This window comes from Crotalus tigris, unplaced genomic scaffold (assembly GCF_016545835.1).
Source record: "Crotalus tigris isolate CLP2741 ecotype Arizona unplaced genomic scaffold, ASM1654583v1 scf7180000017754.2947050, whole genome shotgun sequence".
Lineage (NCBI taxonomy): Eukaryota > Metazoa > Chordata > Lepidosauria > Squamata > Viperidae > Crotalus > Crotalus tigris.
This window is the reverse complement of record NW_024096616.1, coordinates 2,321,082-2,343,126: the sequence shown is the minus strand read 5'-3', so window position 1 is coordinate 2,343,126 and position 22,045 is coordinate 2,321,082. Positions and strand designations below refer to the sequence as shown.

Here is a 22,045-nt window from a genome sequence, read left to right as displayed (position 1 = left end):
CACAAAGACCCCAACTGGACATAACAAAGGTGGGTGTATTTCAGCATAACAAAGAGTTTAATTGCGAAATAATGCATGATTGATAACCAGGCTATATGGGCTAATGTCTGATTTATTTTGGAGCTTTTATATAGCTGTATGGCATGGTGAGGACACAAACAGTATCAGGTGAAGGGATACAGCAAGCCGTACATGTTCTCAAGTGATACATTCAGAAATAAGATGACTCACAAGTCACAAAAAGGTGTAAATTGCCCTCAAGGCTCCTACATGCATTATTGTCAATATTTGTAGTACAATTTCACATTGTCCCCTTGCACTAAGTCCTTTGGTTTTCAAAGGCTCTTACTCCCAGCAAAGTATATACAAGTATATACATACCACAATTGGGACTGGCAACTTGGCCATTAGGCTAAGTGGACAGTAAGTGGAACTGCAACTATGCTTTACAGTCTTACTTTTACTTTCTTTCGCTTTACAGATCTGCAAAGATCATCAATGCAAGGACTGATCATAAAGTTACTTTTTTAGCACTGTCATACTTGCGAACAGCGGCTAAACAAGACAGTTGCTAACCGAGGACTACCTACACAGAATTACAGCCTTAGTTAACTTACATTTTCCCAACTGCTCATTTCTTCTGTGATTCTGGGGAATGTAGCAGATCAGCGTGTAAGCATAAGGATAAAAATGCCTCCATCCTTTGGTGCATTGTTTTGTGGAATATAACCCCAGAAAAACTGTGGCATGAACTGAAACTTGCACCTTTGCTGTATAGACAGATCTAAATCAAGAAACAATTTTGTTCATGAAAACACAGCAGTAAATCCTGCCCTAGGGAATTTCTAACAGCAGAAACTGATTTCAGGTATGTGCAAGTAGGTATGGCCTTTCCTTTAGTCACAGGGCAATGGTGGATGAATATTGCAGAATGGAATCTTATATACCTATATTGGGGGGGGGGGCTTCTCAGATAATATGCAACTAGGATTGCACTATTAGTTAGCAGGGAAGGGAACATACAAATACTCAATGTGCCCTTAACTTGCTTTGTAATGTAGGGATATATTTGTAATGTGGGATATATTTCTGTGAAATAAGGCATGTCTGATAAATGAGCTGGTCCCATAATAGAAAATAACCAAAGGGGTAAAAGTATCATAATATACTATCAAACTGCATCCATTAACTTAACAAGTTGGAAGTAGTTATGCATGTGCATTCTGTTGCAGATTCATCGAGCAGAAGTCTCAGTTGCTATTTACACACAGAATCTGAAGACACGGAGAAAAATTTCACACTGTCAATATTTAGAATCCTCGTGGCTGCCTTTTTACCAATCCCTCACTTAAGGAAAAATGGGGCTTTAATCCTGGAATAAAATAGGAAGATAGAATTCTTGAGACTAGTTTCATGCTTTTCCTTTCCTGGACCAAGCTTGGCTTTTTCCTTCCATAAGCTGTGCACGGCAGCAGCGATTTCATAGGTCAGGGAGAAAAACTGCCTTTATAAGTTCTCGATATCTCCTTTGAACACCTTGTCTTACTCTTACTCTCACACTTGACATGCAGCATTTCCTTCGTCTTACTAACCAAGATCTTCCCGAATGACTGAGATAGAGCCTTCTCTCTGCCACAAGAGGCATGAAAACAAAGCTCAACTGTTTTGCTTTTATGCTTTGCATTCTCAGTGGCAGATTTATTTTCCTTTTGCTCTTAGGACAAAACCTTGCAATTGGCACCACAAAGCCCTAGAGGGTGCCATTGGCCTTTTTTTCTTGTCATCTTCCCTTCCCCCCCCCACCTCTCCCCCCCCCCTTTCTATTTCTCTAAAGGACATGTTGGCTGATCTCCTAATGCTATCTGAGGATGACACCTTGATGTTCCACGTGCTCCCTGCCTTCTGCATGAAATAGATCACTTTGGCTCGACCATCACAGCAGTGTCCTGGTGGCAGGGTTCAGTTCTCTCCTCTCCCTTGCCATTTCTCAGGAGAAAGTGCAGCAGCAGCAAAGTAAAAGAAACAAGCAGTGACTATTTTGTAGCGCTGGGTGTTTTTGCATCTTTCTTTGAATTCTTCCACTCTACTTAGTCAAGGGTCTTGACTAAGCAGCACAATGGGTCTTTCCAGCAACAGGAAAACCTGTATTTTACTCTGTGACCAATGCATCTGTTCTGTTGCCAACAGTAATCTAAAAGATGGTTAAGAGGAAGTCTAGATGTGAGTTGACTGGCTGCTTCTACCATGGATTGAGAAGAGTAAGGGCACCAGGACTGAACGACTTATATAAGTCTTCCATGCAAAAATGTTCCCTTGATATGTGCACATAGGAACCACAGGCTGGCCAAGCCCATGATTATTTACAAAAACCTTCCTCAACCATGTCCCTTTTAACATGAGGTGGGTGGGAATTGAAAGAGTTGAGGTCCAACACGTCAGAAGCCAATATGCAGGGGAAGAACCTCTAGAACTTCAGACTGGTCTCTTTTTACAGCCTGACCTGGAGATGCCAGGACTGAATTTACTGTAAGCCAAGCATTTTTACTCTATCAATAATTCCTTCTCTTACATATTCACATTCCATATTTCTGAAAATGCCTGGCATAGAAATCCCATTTTTTCTGCTTCTTTTACTCTGTATATCATATAAACTTGAGGGCCTTGAGTTTCAGAACACTTCAATAGCATGGCTAGGTCCAGTGTCCCACTTCTCCTCATCCCTAAAAGGAAAACGTCAAAATGTTTCTGTGGAGACGTTATACTGCTAAAGCAGATGTAATATAAGGGCTATTTGGTAAGCTTGGCTAAGTTTATGCTGGTATGTTTCCAAGGTACCCACAGCCTGGAGTCTCCTCCATCTGATCTCCTACATAAGCTATGTATGATCAGAAGAAAACAAAGATGGGGGTGGCCCCGATTATTCATTTCTGGCTCAGTTTGAATTAATACCAAATAAATGTTCTCGTCTTTAAAGGTTACAGGATAAAAATAGAGGGCAACTGCTGAATCAAGGAGAAGCAGGGAAACACCTGATACGACCTAATCCATGCCAAGGCCCGCTGATGTATTAGCTAGATGACACCATATCACCCAGCAGAGAAGCAAGAGAGAAAATGGGCAAGACCTAGAGGGCCAGAACTGAGAAGGGAGGGGGAACCTTTTGCACACAGAACTCACTTTACTCACATTGCCTGAACTCCAGACCACAGAACACATTGCCTGGAATTCTTGTAGTTAACTCCATCTGAGACTATGGACACCAATACTGCAGACCGACTCCTAATCTGTTTTTATGACTGGAGAGGGCAGGATAAGCATGGGACAATCAGGCGGTAACATCTATCTGAATTATTCTCTTCTCTGTCTTTTCTCTTGGCTTGTCCAAATTATTTTGCTCAATGGGAAGAGATCTATTTCCCCAGTCACCCTGCTCCAGTCAGCTACTTCCATCTACACAAGGATGGTTGCTTCTACTCTGCAGGATTGTGGCAAGGCGCAGTACAGAATAAATTATTGTGCACTTGAGCTGGGTTCGCACATCACACAACCACAAACACTGCTTTGTGGCTTAAAGTAATGAAGAAAGCCAGTTATAGAGATCAGTTGTAACTCTGAAACAGAAATGTGCATGTATATGCATGTCCTACACTTCAAAAAGTCCTTCATTCTGGATGCTAAACAATAAAGGCAATGATGATATGAGGTGTGTTTTTCTTTGCTGCTCAGCAGACGTAGATCAGAAGTTTCCTAGGGTCATATAGAGAGTGTAAATAGATAAGTGCTATTACCAGAACTATGCCTTGTAGATGTTGCTATGAGGCACAGTAGTGGGGGATAAGGCAAAGAGGACATTTGGAAGGGAATTTAGCCTATTGGGTTTATCTGCTATTTACTCTGATAGGCAGACCTTCTTGGTAGATTGCAAGGATAGGGGCCTGAGCTAGTTGATCCATATAGAATCCTCCATTTGACTGGCTTATGTATCTTGGTACCTTTGTATGTTTTAGATAATGGCTCCTCACTTTTCCTTTCCTAGTATGGAATGTTATTCTGAATGCAAATCTGTCCCACCTGGTTAGGGATACAACTTCAGCCTTTGTGCCCTGGCCTGTATGTCTAGGGTCTGAGATAGATACAGGTGAAAATCCAAGGGTCCCATGAAGTTTCTGATAGGTGGCTGTGTTAGGGAACAGCTCTGTTGAGCTTCCCTACTCTTGGATATAATCAGCTTTGCTGGGATACTACTGCTCCTGACCCTTGTAGAGGTGGAGCTTCTTCTCCATCTGCTATTTTCCAACCCTTATGCAAGAAGCACCTGGAGGCGGCTTCCTCCAGGTGCTGAAGGAAGAGTTGGCAGAAGGGGCATTATTTTGGGCTTACTAACCAAGAAATGTTGTGAATCTCCTGCCCAGAGGGACATCTTGGATACCATTGTCTCCCAGATATCTGGTAAACTGCAAAGCAATGGAAGAGGTTGGAAGACCTCTCTCCTAGTGACTAGCAGTACCAGAAGCATTGCTCACTGGGCACTGAGTCCCTGAAATCATGGCAAGAGTTCTGAGATCATTTGGGTACATTCTTGGAACAGGCCTCCATTGCTGCATGTTAACTGGAAACCCATGTGCATCCTTACTGTCACAATCCCAGACTGGCTGGCTTTGGTGGCATTTCCAGAAAGCTTGGAAGTGCCTACATTTCATATTCCTATGTGGTATCTTGTAATAAGTACTTGTATTGTAGCTTGAATCGGTCTTTCATCCTCTTGTGATTCAGCTCCAATAGTCCAGGGAACAAAAAGGCCTCAAAACATTCTTCTTTCACTTCATTTGGTTTACAATATATAAAGTCAAGCTTTGTATTTGGAGGAAAAGTATGCTATGCAGGTGAAGCATCAACCATAACTTGTTGATTTCTTCGGCTTCCCTCAGGATAGTGGAGTGGAAGCCAACTGATGATTAGCTCTCTCAAAGTAGAGCTAAAACAATGGCAGTTGCTTCATGGAAGTGAAATATGGACTTAAGGTTGGTTTTTCTCTCCTATTGTAACCCTCATTGAGAGTACACCAAGTTCTGTCATGAGCTCTGTGTCCTTCAGTGGGATATTTCTCAAAGGGAATGAAAGCAATCAGATGCATCTCCCCACAAGAAAGGCAATCATTGTGTCTCCAGTCCAACTGAGAAAGGGAAAGCAAAATCTGGGAAACTCAAGCATGTTCCCCAAGAGAGAGAGGCAGGAGGAAGCTAACAAAGATCCTGTGGAAATGGATGTCCTGCAGGAAGAGAAGCTGAAACACACTTATTCTTTGTGTGAGAAATGTTTCTCGTAAATAGGCCTATTTTCTTCTTCAAAGTCCCCAAGAAGTGGCAAGCTTGGAGAGAAGGTGTTACGCATTTTTGCAAATGAACTTCCTCCGCCTAAGACTTAATTAGGTTGGCAGGATTATGCATGTATGGGCCTGCATAAATTTTGTGGCAACAGTTTTCACAACTTTTTTCCCCCGATTCACATCTCTTGGCCCATGTTTAAGAGGTACAGGATGCTTCCGATGGGAGGCTACCCCGTTTCAGCCTCAGACTGCCATTCCAGCCTCGTGGACAAATATTGAAGCTGCGGATGCTAGGTGACTTGACCCCAGAGCAATCAGAGTCCACGGATGCCTCTGAATTGGTGGGGGACATGGAAGTGGAGCGCTTTACTGGGGAACATGTTGTCATCATGGGAGACATCAGGGGGCTTTGGAAAGTGGGAGAACAAGCATCCCGTTTTTTTGGGCTGGTATATGATATCCCACTGGTGTTTGCTGGCAACGTGAAGACCTTGTGGCTATCCATGAATGTGGGTTTTTGAAGTGGCTCTGGATTCTTGTGTGATTCAGAATGAGTGCCCATTATACTTGAGCCATTATGGTTTGTTGATACAATGAACTGGGACGCTCCAGTTCTAGCAGGCAGCATGAAGCATTTGTTTCCATTCATCCTCCCTGCTTTTGGTGATTGTAGTGGGCTTGGAGATTTGATGCCTAGCAACCTGGGGCTGTTGTTTGACGATGCACTAGCCTGGGGTGAAGCTGCTGAGATGGGGAGGGAGGCATGTCTGTAGCCATCCATTCCTGTCGGCTTGGGTGATTGAAGTGGGCCTGGAGAATGATTACCCCTGTTCATAGGACTTCCACCAGTGGATGACACATTGGGGCAAGTGACAGGGGGCGTGAAGGGCCTGAAGTTTTCTACTCCAGTGAGTTTGGGAGAAGAGCTCTTTCTTCGGGCAGCATTTATGATATTTCTTGCCAACAGCACCTGCATCTGTCGGCTGGACTTTTGGTCAATCTCCTGTCGAAATGGGGACAGAGACCTTTCACTCCAGGATGGAGACATGGGAGGAGGTGGCGTCATAACATGGGCTGCTCGAAAGGCTTCAAGTCCATCCTCAAATTCTGGAGTTTGGGCTGGGCTCATCCAGCCTTCTATGCTGCTGGACTGTCGCCTTATCAGCTGTGGGGTCCATGTCGGGGAGGCAGGCAGGGATGCTTTTCTTTCCTGCAACAGGAAGAGGAATAATTTTTAGCATTCTGTTCCTTTAGACCCTTCAGATTGTGCTTACCTGCAGAAGGCAATGTCTGGCTGGGCACCGTAAGAGGAATCAAGGTGCAGAGAACAGCTTGCTCCTTGCATTTCTTTTCTGGCTATATCCATTCCTCCTCAGATGACTTTGGGTGATCTCCTTATACTTCCCTTACTCCATGAGTTCAGTATGAAAATATCCTGGTACCACTCTAAGGGCGCTTTTTATCTGGGAATTGTATAATTGGAAAAGATTTGAAAAGACAACATGGAGAGAAGGACTTCCAACTTCCTGCTGGCTTCCCCATTGACTTTGTTTGTGGGAAGCTGGCAGGGAAAGTTGTGAATAGTGATTTTGTGACAGCAGGATTGTGCAAAGGCCATATGTACAACACCTGGTAATAGCTGCCACTTGTTCAGTGCTGTCATAAGTTCAGATATGATTTAATGTGAGTGGTCATTAAACAAGGACCACTTGTATTTTATTTTATTTATTAAATCTTTATCCTGCCCCATCTGCCCTATAAGGTGACTCTGGGTGGTAGTGCTTTGGAGGGAAGCGAGGGGATGCAGGATAGGGATCACAGCAATGGGGACAGCTAATTTCATGCTGATGTAGTTTTCTGCCAGTCCAAGAGTGGATGATGTTCAACATAGGAGCCCTTCCTCTCTTTCTACACGTTTTCTCTCACTTGTCCTTTTTCCCTTATATTTGTACACCTTTCACACACTTCTAGAGGGTCTGCAGGCAGGAAAATCTCTTAACTTTGATCAGAGGCACTCATGGGAAATAAAGCCTCTACACTGGAATCCAGCTAAAAAGAGCCCCATTAAGATTTATGGAAGCTTTAGAAAGCCTAATGGGTAGGGACAATGGTAGCCATAGGACATAGGAGTCGTTGTGGCAAGATTTTTCTGGAAGAAAGACCACTTTGGCCCTTCCTCAAGAACTGCCACTTGCCCTCCTCCCCTCTGGGAAACAATGTCTCTATGGAACAAGATTTTAAGAGTTTCCATGGGCACCAGCACAAAGCCACAAAAAAGTTCATCTCCATTCCAAACCGATCCCTTATCCAGTTAAAAAATAAAATTTCCTGATAGAATTTGTAAGAGGTGTTTGGTGAACAGGCAAAGCTGTATCCTGGATTCAAATCTGGGATTCCTTGCATAAAATTAAATAGAAAACCCTTGCCACTCAATTTATTGATATGGAAACTAACAGAAGGCAGGGATAGTGTTCATTTACTGAAGGAGCTAGGAGTCCTCCGGTATTGTTGGGCTTGTAGGAACATCTGAGGTGTTGAAAAAATGTTATAGGCAGATTTGCTAAGGGCTGCTCTGTTGACATTGTCAGTCACAATGTGGTTTCCTGGGGGACATATATTTCAAAAGTTTCGGTTTATCAGCAATCCACTTGGCACTAGCTGTACTATCTCTTCTGCAGGATGCTCCCTTTTTCTCCCTGCATTTTTGCTCTTTTCTCGTAATGAATGGGCACAGTTCCAAAGACAGATCTGGGCTGAAATTATCACAATTTTATTTTCTATGACAGCTCGTGAGATCCTTAGTCTCTTTAGAAATAAAGGAGGCGTGGGATCAAACTGCATTGAAGCATGTTGACCCTCCACTTTTTTAAAAAATAAAAAAATAACAATGCAGAAAATCAGCAGGGGCAGCTCCTGGTGGATAGTAAGGGAGATACCTATAGGATCACTGGTGCTCTCAGATATTGTTCTTTAGGGCATAAAGTAGATCTACTTTTGGAATTTAACCTGCCAATCCGAGTTTCAGGGTTTTTCTGGGATTTTTTTGCCTTCAAGTCAGACTTGTCTGCTGGTCACTGCCTGGACAAGTCCCTACAGTTTTCTTGGCAATGTTTTTCAGAAAGGCTTTGCTATTGCCTTTGAGTGAGAAAGACTAGCCCATGCTCACCCAGCTGGCATTGTGCCTAAACCAAAACTAGAACTCACAATTCCCCAGTGTCTAGTCCAGTGTCTTGAAGTGCTACACCAAATTGACTCCGTTCTGCAAGAACAAAGCTAAATTGCTAAATAGCGAATGTAACATGGCTATGAAAACAAGAGGGCCTGTGCAAAAAAATTGAACATAGAGAGCAGATGGAAGCAAGGAAATGAAGCAGAAGAACCTCTACAAAACACAGAATAATAGAAAAATCCAGGAGGTTCCATTCATTACTTGAAATTCCTGAGAAAAGTGAGATTCCTCTATCCACAAAACAAGATGCTAAGCTAAGGGATAGCGGGATGTAAAAGGGGAAAGGAATCTCAAAAACTGACAATGAAAGCATGCTTCACTCATTCCTATGCCATGGTTTTCTAGTATTATTTCCTTCCTTTACAGTACCTTTCAACTCACGTTTTAGGACACATAAGAAAAAAAAAACCCATGTCAACACAGGAATACATCCTGATGGTTTTCCTGACTTACATGTTTCATTGATTTCCTGCCTTTCTCCCAAATGTGTATCTTATTGCTGAAACAGGCTTGATAATAAAGACCTTAATGCATGAATTAATGGGAGGGCTTAGCATAACAGTATTTTAGAGAAAGGATGGAAAGCTGCCAGAAACAGCAGTAACTGAGATCCATTGGTGCATCCAAGCACAGGGGTCTGCAGCTACCATAAAGAAGAAGAAAAATGTGCAGTACAGCACAACACAAATCCCACTGCTGTGTAGTTGTAACCCAATTTCTGACAAAATGACTAGAAGTCTTAGTATCTACATTTGACATGCTGCATTTTTTAATCGCTCTTTCACCCTCACTGACTCCATCAAGGTTAGCATTAACGGAAGTGCTTCATGTTATCATTGGGTTAGAGATGTTAAGCCAAGAGCCAGAAGGCATGATGCTGCAGACATTAATGCACAAAGGTGACCATTCACATACAACTTATCTGAGAATAATTTCTCCAGCTGTATTTTTATTGGAATCCTGGAGTTGAAATTATTTCAGATGAACTGAGGGTTCTCAGTTTGTATGACTAGTTGAACAATTTGGATTGCCCGGGGAATGAATATCTTTTCAATTAAATTCCTTCCTTCCTTCCTTCCTTCCTTCCTTCCTTCCTTCCTTCCTTCCTTCCTTCCTTCCTTCCTTCCTTCTTCCTTCCCTCCCTCCCTCCCTCCCTCCCTCCCTCATTCAGCTGTCCAAATTTTGCAGCATTCCTCCTGCTCTTCATAGCTCTCAAATGGCTTGTTAGTGGGAATGCTGACATGGAGATATCAATGGCTTGTTAATTCTTTTGTGCCATGGATTACTGAACTTTAGTTCACTATTTGTACACCCACCCACACATACAGATATGCACACGAACACACCCCTGAATTACTGTATGCCAGAAAACAAGCATTAGGAGTGAATGCTGCTGTTTCCCTTGCTTCCAGCATCCTATTGTCTAGGAAGCAGGCCTCTTCTCTGCCTCTCTCTCAACTGCTGCTGCAAGTTTCAGGAGAGGAGAGGAAATTCAGTCCTTTGTTAAATGGAACATCCAGATAGGAAGCACCTGCCTCACTGAAAACAGGCCTCTGTCAGTTTTCAGCAAAATATTTTGTGTATTTTCAATGTTCAATATTAAGTGACATTCCTAAGCATTGATTAAACATGTAAATATCACCCCATTAAAAACCTTCCTACAGGATGCCTTTGACAGTAATTAAAACCACAGTGAACTATGCTGCCTAAGGACTATGTGAGTTGTAGTTTAAAACACATGTGGAGGGCTCCCAGTTGAAGAAGACATCCATGTTGTTCTCAGCAGTACTAGTAGTATATATTTTGTGTGCAGTTTTTAAGGCATACCTTGAACTCTACAATGAAAAACACCCAATGTTGACCAAATTTGATACTACACAGGTAGACTATTAGAAACCGGTGTCTGTCTCTGAGATCCAAGCACAACTATGATGTAATATTTGACACAATGGGCACACTTTGAGTGGATCTATAACAATTCTTCATAAAACAGTTTTCCATACTCAGACTTAACCTTAATTATACTTAATACTATCCTTAACCTTCCTGTTTATTATGCTTGAAGGCTATACACAAGAACTTGCACTTTGTTCATTTATATTAATGAACGTAGCCTTATAGAATATACCAGTTAAAGGATATTTGAGAATCTGTGACCCTTTGGGTTTTGCTGAACTGCAACTCCCAGAAGCCAGTAAGTGTAATGAAATATGTTGGATGATCTTGGGGGATTAGGGGAAGAGAAGCTGTCTAGGAAACAATCAGAAGAGAGGCCCAAATCTCCAGTGGATTAATGGTCATAGGAAGAGGAAGGACCTGCATTAATTGTTCAGGAAGTTAAAAGTGGTGGTGGGAAGTTTGTACCTTCAGACTTGCAAGGTTCTGTTAATGCAGCCTTATAACAAAGTAGATTTATTTCTTCTACTCGTGTTTCCTGTGTGGTTTACCTGAGAGAGCTGATAGTGGTTCAGCAATATTTGTATTCTCCATGCAGTCTGTGATTTTATATATGCTCTAACTCCTCAATTGCCCTTCTATCTTTCTCTGACTCTAGATTCAAAATCTGTCCCTCCTTTCTTCCTTGAAGGTGCTTTGTGACTGAAGCAAAGAATAACTGGTGCCCATTTCTCTCCTGCTAAAGCCAACACTTGAAGAACGCTTCAGCTGGATGGGCTTCCTCTGCATCTGTCTCTTTCTACTTTCTCCTCCATGACTTGCCTAATTGTAAGCAATTTACCCTGCTGCATCCCTCTCCTTAGTCTTTCATGGTTCCCTTCTGCCCTTGCTGCCTCTTGTGAAGGCAACAGCACTGTTAGGGTTGTGAACTCGGCTTTCCCGAGCTTAGGCACCCTCAAGATAAGTGGACTTCAACCCACATAATTTTCAACAGTGGCCAGGCTGGCTGGGAATTGGGGAAATTGTCAATACATCTGGGCTGAGACTGAAACTGAAACTGTCAAAGTGAGCCAAAGCACTTGAGTTTCCCAAACATTACTCTTAGACCTGTGTTTCTCAATTTCAGCAGCTTTGCAATGCAAGTATGCTAGCTGGGGAATTCTGTAAATTAAATTCCGTATCTATTGAAGCTGCTAAGGTTGGGAAACATTGCTCTAGGCCTGTCTTCATGGGTTGAACTGTACCTTCCACATTCCTAGATACTGTGGCCAAAATCTGTAAGGCACAAGCTTGAGGAAAACTACTGGACTTCATGGCCTGGGGAGGATGGGAACGACAGTCCAAAATTTGTGGGAGGATTCATAACTGGTATTCAGTCATATTCTAGGCAACCGTCCTACATTCCCTAGATAACTTTTCTCAATTCAACCTTTGTTCCACTACTTAAGTCAATAAGGTCATGAAGAAGATTAACAAAAAACTTCTTGGGTAAAGTGTTCACTTTAGAACTTTGCCAAGTTTGTTTTCCTTTGGTAGAGAGCTTTCATCCAACTTTCTTTAAATTTCAATGAAGTGGGGAATACAACAAGTTTAATGCCCTATTATTCTGAAATCTTCTTTAGCTGTGGTGGAAAAACTTCCTTTTCTTTTTCCTTTCCTTTCCGTTCCTTTCCCCTTTCCTTTCCTTTCTATCAAAGAAATGTCAAGTCATCTAAGTTCTATTCTCCTGGGGTCTCTTTGACCCATCTCTTCTTTGACTTTCAGGTTTGAAGAAGAGAAAAGTCCAGTTGCCAAGTTTTAGGCTTTCTTAGTCCTTTGATACTATTTCTCTAATATATGGTTATATCAATGCTATTCATGTATAGATGGCTCTATCAGCTTGCCCTGCATTAGTGCTTTACCAAGGCAGATGTTTTTATTGGATTAATGAAGAAAAGAGAGAAAACCTCTTGCTGCTCCTTGATTAGCCAGCAGGTATATGGGATTCAGTCGGGAATCTTTGCAGGAGAGGGTTGAAAAGGTCAAGACAGCAGCCATACCCACACAATCACATCCCGACCCTTTTATGTGTACATTGTGATACACATCAAAAGGACCAGGGCTGCAATAGCAATAGCACTTAGACTTATATACTGCTTCACAGTGCTTTACAGCCCTCTCTAAGTGGTTTACAGAGTCAACTTATTGCCCCCAACAATCTGGGTCCTCATTTTACCAACCTCGGGAGGATGGAAGGGTGAGTCAACCTTGAGCCGGTGAGACTTGAACTGCCAAACTGCTGGCAGCTGGGAGTCAGTAGAAGTAGCCTGCAGTACTGCATTCTAACCACTGTGCCACCTCAACTTGGCAATCATATGGTCATGGCTGTATTTTGACTTATTTAACCTCCTTTTGCCTACCCCCCAGGGCTCAGCATAGCTATTTAAATAATATTTCAGGACTGAAAGAAACCATTGTCCTGCAACACCTAGCCATTCCACAGCCTTTTCCGCAGTAATTCTCCTTCTACCTTTGGAACTATTTCAACTCTGAGCACATAGCATGGAAGAGAACAGAAAATGCACTCAATAATATTAGTTTCACATTTGGTATTGCCAACCAGTAGAAGCTTTGTGTCTGATAAGACCCTTTCTTCATTGATCTTGCTTGCTTTACAGGCAGTCCTCAACTTACGCCCACAATTGAGCCTCAAATTTCCATTACTAAGCCAGACAATCATTGACTTTTGCCCCGTTTTACAACACCCACAATTGAGCCTCAAATTTCCATTGCTAAGCCAGACAATCATTGACTTTTGCCGTTTTACAACCTTTCTTGTCACTGTTGTTAAGTGAATCATTGCAGTTGTTAAGTGCATCTGCCTTCCCCATTGACTTTACCTGTCAGAAGCTCACGAAAGGTGATCACCTGACCCCGGGACACTGCAACCATCATAAATACATGACAGTTACTTAGTGTCTGAATTTTGATCACATTTGATCTTGGAGATGCCATAATGTTTGTAAGTGAGAAAACTTCCCATAAGTCACTTTTTCGGTGCTCTTGTAACTTCAGATAGTCACTAAACAAATGGTGCTAAGTCGAGGACTACCTGTATTAGGCTTCTGCTAGAATTTGTCAAGCAGGAGAAAGCGGGAAAGAGGGAAAGTCAGAGACAGAGAATGAACTAGACTGGGAATCTCTGCAGAAGAAAGAGAGCCAGCGTGGCAGTGGGGCTAAGGTCTTGGACCAGGTTCTCGTCTACCTTCAGCCACAAAAGTGTGATTTTGGGCAGGTCTTCTTTCTTCACTCCAACCTACCTCACAGGACTGAAGTTATGGAGCAAAAAAGGAGGAAGGAACACAGCATATGTTGCTTTTGTGCTCCTGACCAAAACGCAGGACAGGAATGTAAGAACAGCTAGTGTTACTGAGTGTTTTGTGTCTAAGCCTTGCAGTTTGCGACTTAATAAATCATGGGAGGAGGCCGATGGCAGAAATGAATTCTCAGCGCTGGATTTGCTTAGAGACAGCTCACTCTGCAGGGTAACCCACCACCTGTTCTGTAGAGTCAGCCTGAAGGTCAGTCTGCAGTCAGCTTACTTTAAAGATGACCTTTTTTTATTGCAAACAAATGTATAAACGAAGCCTCACTCCATATAACTGCATAGAAATTTGAAGTTGTATATCTTAAAGAAAAGTTGCCCCACTTTGAAAAGATTGTAGGAGCTCATGTATTGCTTTTGGACCTGTTGCACTGGTCTACAGACCTGGTCTGAAGATTTCCCACTGTGAGGAAAATGAAGGAAGGGCTGGAATTAATATTAGTTCCTTACTTAACACAAGGGATCTCTTACTTCTAAATACCAGAAGCTTAACTTGATCACGTTGTTCTGTGGTCTATGTATCATCTCAGTGATACTTTTAGTCCCAAATATTCAATATTCAATTCAAATCCATAAAAGAGATTAACATGGATGTTAAATAAGAGATTAAGTGTGGAAATGTGAAAATCTTTTTATTTCCCTTCTGTTTCAATCTTTTTTAGGGAACAGCATGATGTTCCTTTTTCCCTTCACTCCACAACAGGAAGGAAAACCAATCCTAATGACCAGAAAAACATGTCAGCATTGAAACCTCTTCCCCCCTAAAAGTCCTTAGCATTATCAAGAAATACTGTAGTATTGGGACAGTATAAAAGAAATACTGTACCACAGAGACTATATTTTACACATCCCTGATTTCTCTTAATAGTTACTGGTGCTGAAAAAGGTTCTTCTGTGAGATAATTGCACTGTAAGTGGATTCTGCCAGTATAAAATGTTTAAAACCAATTTATGAAACCTCACTGTAGTTCCCAGAGTCTAAATCATGGTACTTGGCTACATGTATCTCAGCAGTTTAACTGGTTTGAGGCCCTTTGGGTCAGTGACAACAATCTCTGTGTTCTCATAAATCCCAGTATAAGGAGGATAGAATTGTCATAATATTACTTATGGTAAGCTAATCGCAGAACATCTGCAGCTATTCCCCGATGGCAGAAAAAGGATTTGGGGTGCATGTGAGGAGGGCAGTGTGTGACTTTTGAAGTTTGCAAGCTGGCTTAGCCCACCAAGCACTTCTGTGCATTAAAAGTTGTTATTAAATTAAATGTGTATTAGGATGCTAAGAAAGTTTGTGTTCTAGATTACATTTATGGTACATGTATTCACCCAAAGGTATTCAGTTTCCTGCCATCTAAGAGAGACAATAAAATTAGAGAGGAGAAATAAATGAAACACAGTGGTAGCAGAGACAGGAACAGGCATCAGCTAGAATTGTCTTTTGGCATCAGCAAAGAACAGAGAAGGTGGGCATGTCATATCGGAGGCTCTGGATGCAGAGAAGACAGAGGATAAACACCTTTCAGAGCAAAGAAGCCAAAAAAAAAAAAAGGTAAGGCAGAGAAGAAGCCAGAAATTGGATGTTCATAGAGTTTCTGGGTATGAGAAAAAAGAAAACACTTCTGCTTCAGTCAAGCTTCAGCTAATAATCTTCTAGGACTCAACTCCTATGCTTTGACTATTTTTATATTTTTTTGTGGGCTAAATTCACACACTGCTGAACACTTTTTGGAACTTGTATAGCACAAATCCAATCGCACAAGTTCTATCAGGACTGGCTTAGCCGAGATATGCTGGCATTAGGCTAAATTGGTTTTTCCAAAAAAAAAAAAAAAAAGCCTGCTCAGTTTTGTTAGTGGAAAATGTAACTTAGCCTATTATGGTTTGAGAAGTGGCACTTTTATGCAAGATGTATTTGCACTCACAACCCATTAAGCTGTCTTCATTTTGCTTTTTGTTTTTTCTTTGCACACCACCAATCAGAAGCTAATGACGATGTAGGTCTTTTGCCTGAACCCTTGCACACTCTTTAAAATCTATTATTTATAGTAAAAAGAAGGTTTCCACACCTGAGGCTCAATCCCTGCATTCTTGGTGGAGTAAGATGGTCTTGGAGCTTGGAATACTCCTTTAGCTCTTGGAGACAAAATTTTAGAAGAGTAATCGAAAGATCCTTCCGGTGATGTTTCAGCATTTGCTCTGATCTTCTGTAACGGAAACACGTTTCCAGGTAACGGAGCAAAGAGGGCAGGCAATGTTCTGCTTGGGCTGGACTGGGCAGGTGGACCCATCAGAGGAGAAGGTGCCAAGGATGAAGTAAAGGAAGAAGCCTGTGTCATATAACCCCCTTCAGGGACTACAGATCTCATGGGCTCTTTGACTGGGGAACGAACAAACAAGGAAGAGTGAAGTTGGTAAGGTTGTTGCTTGGAGATTTCCAACTCTTTTTTGGAGAGCTCACTTTCTATCAAATTTCTGTTGTAGAAAGATGCAGGAGGACCTTTTGGAGATCTTGATGGACTTTTGAGTGCTGGTTGGAGTGCCATAGGGGAGAGATGAGTTTCTGAAGTATACTTCCAGGATGGAGGAAGAGACATAGTAGGTGAAGGTGATCTTGCTATATCTGGATGTGATGGGGCTTCAATGATGTACTTCTGCATTCTTGATTGCCTCTTGGCAAACAGTTCTGCCCCCTTTCCTTTAGCCTCTGAAAGGCTTTGGTTAGAGCTTATTTTAGGTTTAGGCTGTATTTTTGGTGATCTTAAACACGAAGACCATTCTGGTGGAGGCTCTCCAAGGGAATGAGTGGGTACATCTAATGATCTACCTTCAGTTAGAAAGTTAGAGGCATCTGCACCCAATGCAAATGATTCATCTTCAGGAAATGCTCCTCCTTGTCCTTTCTGCTTCTTTCTATTATCTGCTGTCTGCACTAAATTCAAAAGATCTGGATTAGGACCCATTTTTGGCTTCTCAACAAAGGTGAACATGGACTTCTTAGCTGTTCTGCGGGCTGCAGATTCCTCTAGAATGCCTGTTTTATCTGGAGATGGTGCTTTGTTCTCTCTGAATTGAGGTCCTGGGCTGCTGTCTTTAGACCTAGCTTCAGATGGAACCAGGATTTTCTGTTCTTGACTAGGATACAGTGCTGAGTAAGCAGGAGGTGACCTGACCCTAGTCACCGGAGGAGGGCTGGAAAATGTTTCTGCATAAGTGGGTGGTGGAGGAATCCCCACCACTGGGCTCTTCTCTGCTGGTGAGAGGATTTTAGTTAGCGATTGAGTGCCAAAAGGTCTTGCAGTTCGGTTCTTCACTGGTTGTGGCTTAGACAAAGTCAGCCGCACTTCACAGTACTGCCTATGATTTTGTGTGCTGGTTTCATTAGAACATACATCAGTGGCTTTTTCAGTGTCAGCAGTGGGAAAAATGTTCTCATTTTCAGTGACCAACTCATACTGTTCCATGCAGGGCAACTCTCCATTTTCCTTTCTGTCAATGATTGGTTCACTTGGTGTCTTGTTAAGGACAATATTATTCTCCCTGTCAATAACAGCTGCGTACAGATCTTTGTCAGGGATGTTGTTGTTTTTCTCACTACCTATGGGTAGATATGGTTCTTTATCGAGAATATTATTTTCCTCATCCATATGCAAAAGATACAGTTCTTTTTCAAGAATGGTATCTTTTTTCTCAATGTTAGGGGTAGCCTCATCCTCAGTCTTAGCTGGGATGTTTTCTATATTGCCCATAATTGGTCCTTGCTCAACCATAGGCACTTTTCCAAACTCAGTGAGAGGTTCATGTATTCCATTGGTTGAAGCTGTCCCTGTATTCTCTTTAAGGTATACACTGAGTGGGATCTGCTGAAATTCTTCCTCTGGAATATCTTTAGAGGATGTTGGGTTTGTTGAATAAAGAATTGTCTCACTCTTTTCCTTATTCCACAGAAGGCCTTGAGCATTATCTAGAGGATGTTCCATACCCAGATCCTCCTCATATCTTTCCATGGTGACTTTTTGCCCCCAGCGTCCAAAATTATTGACGCAGACTGAAACGTTCAGCTCCTTGTTTTGTTTCGGAGTCTGCTTCAGATGTGATTCCTCCCCATGGCTCAGAGTGCAAGGGTGAGTGATAGCTTTGAGGTCGTTCTCTGCAGCTACTCGATCTGGGTTGGTTGGCTTTGGGGCTTCTAAAGTGAATGCGTTCACTCGCTGCTTACGTCTGTGAAACAACAGGACCCCTTTGGAATTGGAACTTGGTGGATTTGTCAGCTGAGCAACAATCCTTTGGCTCCTTGCTTTTGCTTCCTTCAGCTCTGTTTCAGACAAGCTTGCACTTCTGGAGAAATCTGGGGAAGAGGAAACATACAGAGTACAAAGTTATACATGGATATGGAATCCCGGAAGTGCATACCGACACACTTTCCATCTATTTTTAAAAGAAAAAAAAGTCTAATGGGATTAATTCTGTAGTTCCTCCTATTTGTGTGCTGCACTAGACTTATTTGTAATTCATTCAAGACACTGAACCATCTAAGAAGTCAGAAAACATACCAATGAAATCAGTGGCCAAGAGAACTTATGTTGCGATGCTGAACCAGAAAAACACAGGTTTAAATCCTATCCCTGCCAGGGGTTGCATATTACGCTGTAACAACTGACTGGCGCTGATGCTACCTTAGCAGCAAAGCTATCCAGAAGTATTGTTTTGTATCCTTCAAAAACCAACCAGTTACAAGCAAACTGGTAGTGTCCTCATGCACTGTCTTTAAAGGTCCTTCTAGATAGATTCAGGTCCAGATTTCCCCAAATTTGCACCCTTGTGGGCAGCAGGATTTCTAATAGGTGGTTATAATTCCAACACATCTGGAGTGTATTAATTCAGAAAGGTAATTTTAACTCCGCTAAAGATGTTACCTAGCCTGGTAACAAAATGTTCAGAAACCAACCACAAGCTTGGAGAACGAACCTTCACCTTCATCCTATACCTGAGCTACAGATATTCAGCACTATTACAAAGGTAATTTTAATTCAGGAGGAATTAAAGGAACCTTTAATTCAAAAAGAAAGCAGAGATAGTTTGATTCAGCAGCCTGGTTTCCGTGGTCAACCAGAATTTAATGTGGAGTTTTGTCTATCAAGAAGTATGAAGGAAATTAAATCACCCTCAATTTTGTTAACAAGCTTTAGATAGTTTTCCCATGTTCTGTGTCTTATTCCAACAGTATTGTTTATGATGTTTACTATTTCAGAGAAATGGACTGAGTAAATAGATATACTTGAAGTTAGGTCTTCTATAAATTTAATAAAAACTGATCATATGAACATTTCTCTCTTACACTTCCTACCTAAATGTCAATTTATATTTTAGCATGGTATATTATATACTGAAAGCTTTTAGAAATCATAAGGATAATCTAAATACAAATGTACCGTATCTCTCTGCTCAGTTTATTATATAAGAACTAATACTGAATGGGCAACTGCAAACTTCTCTTTATCTATAGACTTGGACTGGAGAGTCCTTCAAATAATGGAGCGAAGTAGTCACCCTAACACTGATGTAGTAATCCTTCCTCAAACAGGTGCTGGGCCTACATATTTCATGGCTTTGGATGGCAAAGCCTTCTTGGCTAGAAGTAAAGGAAGTTGATGCTCAATACAAACAGAAGTCACCTAGTGAAGGGAACTGATGTAGGTTGGAAAGGAAATAATATTGCTCTCCTCCACCACCCTTTTAGTAAACAAATGCCAAACTATTACTAAAAATAGGGCCAATAGAAATAAAAATGTTGATCAAATAGTTGGGCATACCCCTATCCTTGGGTGAAGATGTGAATGGCTAACAACAGGAAGCAATAGGGTAGATAAGCAATGAGAAAACAATTAGCAATAACAGTAAAAGGGGGGCAAGTGGTCTTTTCTCCTCCTTCCCATTTTCATAGGGATCAACTTAAAAACAGGGTACTGCACATGTTTCACAGATTCCTGAAATATTTCATGACATAAATCCTATAAACTGTAATTAGAACAATTATATAGACATATTTTGTATGACCTGAATAAATTGCCTGAAATAAATTATCTAAAATAAAACCAAAGTACAATAGTCTTCCTCACTGATGGCATTTATCATAATCAAAACAAATTGACAACAGAATGGAGCTGAGATGTGAATCTATATCAGTGTTCTTCAGCCTCAGCAATTTTAAGATGTGTGATCTTGAACTGCCAGAATTCCCCAGCCAGCCTGCTGGTCTACATCAATCACATCCCTACAAATGGTAAATTATACTGAACTGGAAGAATTTGCCACCTGTACGGCACCTTTTCAATTTGTCACCTGTCCGGCACCTAATTTCATTTTCTACAACAATTTACAGTACATGGGCTTTAGTGCTCCTCCTACTCTAATGGAATGTGTATGGGGTTGCTGTGAAAGGTTTTATAACACATCGCTTTTAGAATAGAAAAAAAAATCTAGACTTTCTATTCTTTTCTATACAAGACCTGTTTTTGCAAACCCAATACAGAGAAATGTCACAAGAGGAGGTTGCAGCTTTCTTTGTAGGAAGTTTTGCTTTGCAATTGTAAATGATTGCATGCAAAAGGAATTTATTGAGAGACTTCAAAGTTTCAAGTTGCAGTTCATTGGGTTTCAAACACCCTGTACAAACACGCTCTAAGCAGGACGTTGGCCGGCTCTAAACTGTCTCACAGAATTCCCTCTGCAGAGGGCAAACGAAGTACAAAGTGCCTGGTTATCATAAAAAATAGGAAAATAAACCATTGCCTCTACGTTTCTAGAGGCTCACTTTTAATATTACCGATGCACGGTGCTGATCTAATAATTTTGCTTAAATTTAACACAAGATGGCAGTGCCTGAAAACAAATCTGTAAAGATTGGGGCCTTTTAATGTGCTTTCTTACGCACTGATTGAAAACCAATTAGTCAAGCCACTTCCTAAAATAGAGCCTACTTAGCATCTCATAAAACTGTGATGCTTAGGCCATTTGCCTGCCTCCCCTAAGCCACCCTAGGGGAAGTGGGAAGTTGACAAGCTTTTCAAAAGATCTGCCCATGGGTCATGGCAAAAGTTGCTATTAACAAAGGATGTGAAAGGATACTGAATGCATTTTCTGTGGGTGAGCCATTTCCTATGAGCCATTTTCCTAAAATGACCATGATTTAGCATCTCTGGCAAGAGGAAATATCAGAAACAAGGAGTGGTTATAAAAAACTTACCACCAAACTGCTGACATTCTTGCTGGGGAAGATGGTCTCCCAAGCACATAGTTCTCTAAGTTCCTCCTTCTGATCTCAAGTTTCTCAAATGCATCAGGACCAGATCACCTCTTATTGAAGTTGTTTTTAATAATCATTATTAAGGATCCAATGAAGGTTCCTTGTACAAATCAAAAGGAGGCATGTTCAGTTACTCTTAACTATTCACCGTAATTAGGAAACCCATGTTACAACCTGCCTTCAGCAACAATACTTAATTAAATGATTCTGGTTGTGGTTATGATAGTCCTAAACCTGGAGACTTAATAACAAGCCTTCTTAGCCAAACGATACTCCAACCTATTTTCCCCATGCCTCCATGCATATGAGTACATCTTATGTTCAGTTTTCCACTTGGACATACTAGAACAATAAGATGAAAGAACCCAACTAAGAAACCATGAAAGATGATTTTAAAAAATCAGTCACAAAAGATGATAAAAAGGAGAAAAGAACTACAGAGGTGAGGAAGTAGGTGTGGTAGCAGAAGTAGGGTGAATAAAGAGGAATCCAAAGGCCAGTGAAGAAAAGGAAGCAGAGAAGGATCCTGGGAAGAAATTCAGGTGAGTATCAAATCCCAGCTACTTATTGTTATTGTTATAAATCATTGACAGCCTGCTCACACCTTTCCTTCTTTTTCTGTACTGCAAAATAACCAGAAGCTGCAGAGCAAACAAGGAGGAGAGTGCTAGGAGTCAAAACAATTCATCATCATCATCATCATCATCATCATCATCATCATCATCATCCTTGTAGCTCTTTCTACTACTGCAGAAAGGGCTGGGTTCTACTAACTTTCCTTACTGAGGAAAAGCTCTTCTTTTTCCAAAATTAGAGCTCCAAAAACTGAAAGTGGTTGCCAGGTTCATCGTGTTCAGCCTTGGAAATATTTCTGGTCCTTCCTCAAATCTTTCTGTGGCATCCCACACTCTCACTTTGACCAGGCAA

General features: G+C 41.5%; 1 protein-coding gene across 2 annotated transcripts in view; it reads right to left on the bottom strand.

Annotated features, from left to right (window-relative positions):
- Positions 1-92: 92 nt before the first annotated feature.
- The window catches only part of SYNPO (synaptopodin), an 89,622-nt gene continuing 67,669 nt past the window's right edge, over positions 93-22,045 (bottom strand). For both annotated transcript variants that reach the window (XM_039340895.1, XM_039340896.1), the window contains exons 3-4: positions 15,882-18,160; positions 93-6,536 (exon numbers count right to left, since the gene is read on the bottom strand). In XM_039340895.1, coding sequence (XP_039196829.1) covers positions 5,523-6,536; positions 15,882-18,160 — 3,293 coding nt within the window. In that variant the 3' untranslated portion in view covers positions 93-5,522. The remainder of the gene's footprint in view (positions 6,537-15,881; positions 18,161-22,045) is intronic.